General features: G+C 37.7%; 1 protein-coding gene across 5 annotated transcripts in view; it reads right to left on the bottom strand.

Moving 5' to 3' along the window:
* Positions 1-6,000, bottom strand: part of MTA3 (metastasis associated 1 family member 3) — a 166,244-nt gene that overhangs the window by 104,702 nt on the left and 55,542 nt on the right. For all 5 annotated transcript variants that reach the window (XM_042442499.1, XM_042442507.1, XM_042442531.1 and 2 more), the window contains exon 7: positions 977-1,079. In XM_042442499.1, the coding sequence (XP_042298433.1) occupies positions 977-1,079 (103 nt within the window). The remainder of the gene's footprint in view (positions 1-976; positions 1,080-6,000) is intronic.

Below are 6,000 nucleotides of genomic sequence, written 5' to 3' on the forward strand. Positions count from 1 at the left end.
AATAATAGTGCCAATAACAATAGTGCCAATCTAACAATACAGTCCACCTTCTTATCAGTGGACTTGCCATCCACGGATTTAACCATCTGCGGATGGCAAGCCCCCATTTTAGTTAACGGCGGCATGTGCACACGACCCCACTCATAGGTGCCATGTTGTTATTACTTTCAATGGGACTTGAGCATGTGTGGATTTTCATATCCATTCGGGGGGGGGGGGGCATCTAGAATGGATCACGATGAATACAGAGGTCCAACTATAGTTAGATTTTCGACTTCAGAATCCAGAATCCTCCATGAAACATGGCATCGGCTATGCTTCTTGTGGGATTCTTGGAATTCCAGCATGAAAAAGTAAGTTTTCCAAGATTTCGGTGTTGTGTACTAATAAGCTATGGTCCCTTCCCACATCTGAAATAAAGCCGAACAAAAGGATAGCTCCAGTTTAAGTGATTCTCAGTTGTCATTTCAGTGTTTTATACTATAAATTAGGTATGTCAGGAATATAGAACTATCTTAAAGTTATAAATGCAATAGATGGATAAATGGTTTTCCCATTATGATATATATATTTTAAAAAAATCATATTAAAACAGGTGGGAAACATTTTTACTTGTCAAAAGAGGTTTGCCAACAGTCTGCAAAAAAGAGCTTTGCCAATACTTTACTTCAAACACCTCTGAAGAAATACCAACATCATGTCTTCTGAGATATAATTTATTATAAATGGTAAGTATTTTGTATAATCTAAATGTCTCTCGTCTACATTGCTCAGAAGAATAAGGTAAAATATTACAATCACAATCTGGAGTAAATTAGGCAGGGTTGTTTGATTATAGCCAAAAGGAATTAACCATGGTTAATTGCCTTCATCCAATTGCCTTTAACAGAAGAGAGAATTACAACATATAATTTTGAGAGAACATACCCTTTATTATTATTTTTTTGCAGGAGGGGACAGGGTATTCTGTTCTTACCGTGCTACTACTAAAAACTGGTCAATCTGGTGATCAGTGAGGTGGCTATCTGGATCCCATACTTTAACTTCAAGTTTTGCCTGTTCACGGTCATCTGTTTCTCCTAAGAAATAAAGTAAATCAGATACAACTCTTAATTTTTGGCCACTTTTCAGAACCAATCTCTTGTAAAATGGACTCCATCACATAAACTTAAAACCACAAAATTTAAAAGCAAAATTAGCATAGAATGTAATAAAATGGACCATTAAAATAGCAAAGGGAGTCCAAATCAGTAAATCAACAGCAGCAGTCAATAACAATTCTAGCAGAATGAAAGTAAAACAGTAAAATAATTTAGCTGCAAATTAAACCACCACCACCATTTCAAGAAAATGTGACTCAAAACAGAATCAACGTTTAATACCCTTTCAAGGCTTGGACTGATGGGGCTTTATGAAATCTAGTTAAAACAGAAGTACACAAGCATGCGACCAATTCTGAGAAGGCCTCTTTCCTAAATTGATTTCCTAATTGATTTTATGACCTTTTAGTATTGTGATGTTGATTCAGGTGCAGGTGAACATGGTCCCAAACCATTTAAAAATTAGTGCAAATTATACAATACTGGTGTCTTACACTTCAGGTTTCCTAGTAACACTATGGGTAGCTTGAACTGGGCTCTGGAGTCAAGAATCATGGAGTGAGACCTGGAAGCAATTTTCAGTGGAGTCAGTCAGTAGACATTTTTATTTTATTTATTTATTTATGGTATTTATACCCCGCCCTTCAGCCCTAAAGGCTATCAGAGCGGCTTACAATTATTATTTTTAATTAGACGGTTCCCTGCCCTCAGGCTTACAATCTAAAAGGCACGACACAAAAGGAGAAGGGAATGGTGGTGGGGAAGGGGATGAGGTCCAGTGGTTAATCTCTCCCTCTGAGGCTTGGACCAAGGCAGGTGGACTGGAGGGAGAGATCTTCTTCTTCTGGCTAGCCCTGGTGGAGCTGGGCCTGCTGGGCCTGCCTGTTCACTCCCTCACAGGCTGAAGGATGACAGTTATCATGGAGGGAGGGCTCTCACATGAAGTGACTCTGATTCCAGCTTCAAAATAAAAATTTACAAGACTAAATGCCTAGTTTGTTGCATACAGTAGGTACTTGGCATCCACTGTGGCTTAGTTCCAGCACCTCCCATGGATACCAAAATCTGTGGATAGTGAAATCCCATTATCTACAATGGTGCAGTAAAACCATCTCCCTTACATAAAATTGCGAAATCAACATTTCCTTTTTGGATTATTTTTCGGGGGAAATATTTTCAAGCTGAATCTATGGATGCAGAATCCATGGATACAGGCTGCCAACTGTATTTACATTCATAGAAATTTAGAAGAGTTTTCTTGCTCAGAAATTTTAGTCAAATAAATGTATTTTATGCTTTAGCAATCCAAATAGTCTGTTGATACACATGATGGTGATGAGATGTCCTGTGCTACCATTTTACAAAGTAAATTTGTTATGACTAATTATTATATTTCCCATATATGAAAGAGTCAGAGTTGAAATCCGAGTCAGACACAGTAGAAAAATAGAGGAGTTGGAGTTGAAAGTTTGGTTTACTGACACCAAAGTCCTGGCTTCAATAAGCTAAAGTTTCTGAATTGTTTTCTAAACCAGTCCTAGAAGAATATTACAGTAGTCTAATTTATATGTACTAGTACATGACTAACTGGAGCTTTCCAGACATGCTTGCAGCTGGCTTATCAGCCTGTGATAATAAGAGGTACCCATAGTTACATTCATCACATCTACTTCTACAAACAACAGTGCATCCAGAAAGACCTCCAAATAACAAACCTAATTCATCAATGGAACTGAAACCTTGTCCAAGACTATTTCCAAATTTTCACTGGAAATTTCCATTGAGACATCTCCCTGTCCACTGAACATCCAGTTGACCTGGGTTAAGTTTCAGCTTGTTCACTAACACCCATCCCTTCAAAAGTATTTTTCCAGATACCAGTTCCACAAATTTCCTGAGATTAGCAGCTGGAAAGAAGATAAAAGTTGAATGCCATCTGGACATTACTGACACTTCATCCAAATAAAAAAATATGGGGAACAGAATGGGACTCTGAAGCATTCCTTAAGAAAAACACCTTGGGCTGCAACATGAGTCCCCTAGCAGCTCCTTCTAGTATTAATCATAATATTGTTCTTTCCACTTGCCTTATAAAATGTTTAAATTAAACATGTATTTAATATACACACACATATAAAAATTCAATTAAACTATCTTCATTAAACTTTGATATTCAAAAGAAAATGCTAAGATATTCTATGTACATATGGAAATTATCTGCTGGATACAAAAAAGCTACTCCTGCAAAACCATCTGCGTACTACCATATATACTTGACTATAAATCGAGAAATTTATGCCACAAAATTGACCCTAAAATTTTGGGTAGACTTATATAATACATCAGTAATGCTTAGAAAAGTCCTAAAGCAAGCAAGCCTGATGCCCCAATCTCCTTTGAACACCAGTTCCTTCTCCCCCCCCTCCCCGTCCATTTTGCCAGCCTATCCTCCCTATCAGGAAAACTCACCATTTAAATCCACTTGCTTCTCTCTCTGGTTCATTTTGCAAACCCTGGCTTCCTTTTAAAAAAAAACTTCTCTATTTAAATCCACTTGCTTCTCTCTCTGGTCCCTTCTGCAAGACCTGGCTTCCTATAAAAAAAAACCTCTTCATTTAAAACGATCTCGCCAGTCCATTTTGCAAGACCTTGCTTCCTATGGAAACAACTCTTCATTTAAATCCACTTGCTTCCTTTCTCAATCCGATATTAAAACCTCTCCTGCAGCACCTGGGAATCAGTTGGGAGAGGTCAAGAGAAGGAGAGGAAAGGAAGTGGCATTTCACCCTTTCCATCCTTCCTTATAGCTCCTTAAGTTTTACCTTCAACTTATACATGGGTCATATCAAAATCCAGGATTTTGACCCTGAAACTTTCCCTTGGCTTATTCATGAGATTGACTTGTACACGGGTATAAACAGCAAGTAAAATTGCTTCTCTCTGCTGACTACTTGGATTTAGAGATGGATGGAAACATTAATGTGACATGCTTATCTAATAATGTCTGGTGTAACCATGAACCTAGAAGTGGAAGGTAATTTCTTTTTTAATTCTTATATAACTATGCTGTAAAAGATACTAATAAGATGAAGCAAATCCCACAAGGGCTGACCTGAGGTTTGCTTGTTTGTTTGTTAAAGGGTCCAGTGATGAAAGAAAATATATTACACCAAGCATCTTATCTGCAGTATTTTGCAACTGCTATTTGGCCACATCTCCTTCAGCGCATGTGACCCCTTCCTCCTGCATGTTCATACTCCTCTCTTCTCAGTTTGTAATAATCACAGTGAGGAAAGAAAGGAAGCACACAAGTCTGAGACTGCTCCTAGTGGCCAAACTATCGCTTGGTGGGTGACACCTGAACTGAGTTTATTATATAAGCTTCATGCCTCCGACTTTTTTTCAGCTATACACAAACTGTGACCATGAAACCGCCTTCAATCTGTCAGTGCTTCAATACCAGCCAGAACACTCTTTAAAAATGTCCTTAGAAGACAGACACCAACTTAATTGCTTACAGATGCTTGCTTCTTAATCACTGATTCAATATACAAATTGCTTTCAACAGACCTTTAATACCTTTCCCTGAATGCATTGTCATCTGCCTTTGGAACAAAAAGCAATTAGCCCCTGTATTTATGTGGTTCGTGGATCCATATTTTCATCCATCTGCTTAGATTGTGGCTAGACTGCCTGTCTCCTATCTTTATTTCCACTAATTTCTCTTACAGGGGGCAGAGAATACTATCACAAGGCATCATTAGCTGTCCATGTCTCTCAGCTGTACAGCTAGAAATGGGAAATGATATGCAAGGTAGAGGCTCTCCCCCTTCATTTATCCAGGCTGAATTGATGAATAATTCACCTGGCAATAAGAGATTATAATTTTGTGTTTAAATGACTACTTAATAGTGTTTCATAATCACTTTCAATGTAAATCATATTTCCTAAAATATATGTATGTGCATTTGTTCTGATATTCAGCCTTTGGTGTGTGTGGGGGGGGGGGGAGGTGTTAAGATATTCACCATGCTCACACATGCCCACAGACAAGATGACCATTGTCATTAGTAAAATAAGAAGATTTGCAAACAATGATACTAAAACTTGCATTGGTTCTCTGCCACTATTTGAAATGTATATGTTAAGTGTGGCAGGATTAGTGTTATTGGAGGGAAAAGTTACACCTTCCTTCTCTGTGCTGTGCTCTCAACTCAGTGGATGATCTATAATTGGCTTTATTTTTTTTTAAAAGCAACATAATTACAAACAATGAATTATAGTGTGTCATTCAGCTTTAAACTTCACTTCTACATTAGAGACTATGCAATCAGCTTTACAAATAGATCCATCTACATATGCACATTTTACAATATTATTATTATTATTATTATTATTATTATTATTATTATTATTATTATGAAGTGCAAGTGGTGGGATCCATAGGTGGAAGTGACCATGTTCTCCTGGAGTTTGTTATACAGTGGAAAGGAGAAGCCAAGCATAGTCAGACACGCATTCTAGACTTTAGGAAAGCTGATTTCAGTAAACTTAAGAGAAATACTGGGGGTGATCCCATGGGCAGAAATACTAAAAGAGAAGGGAGTTCAGGATGGATGGGAGTTTCTCAAAAGGGAGATACTGAAGGCACAAATTAAAACAGTTCCAATGAGGAAGAAAAATGGGAGGTGTCGCAAGAACTCAGGATGGATGACCAAGGAACTTTCAACTCAGCTAAATTTTAAACGGAACATGTATAAGAAATGGAAAAAGGGGGAAATCACCAAAGAGGAATTCAAACAAATAGCTAGCATGTCTAGAGATAAGATCAGAAAAACTAAAGCACAGAATGAACTCAGGCTTGCTAGAGAGGTTAAGAACAACAAAAAGGGCTTTTCTG

The sequence above is a fragment of the Sceloporus undulatus genome, chromosome 1, assembly GCF_019175285.1.
Source record: "Sceloporus undulatus isolate JIND9_A2432 ecotype Alabama chromosome 1, SceUnd_v1.1, whole genome shotgun sequence".
In the NCBI taxonomy this organism is placed as follows: Eukaryota; Metazoa; Chordata; class Lepidosauria; order Squamata; family Phrynosomatidae; genus Sceloporus; species Sceloporus undulatus.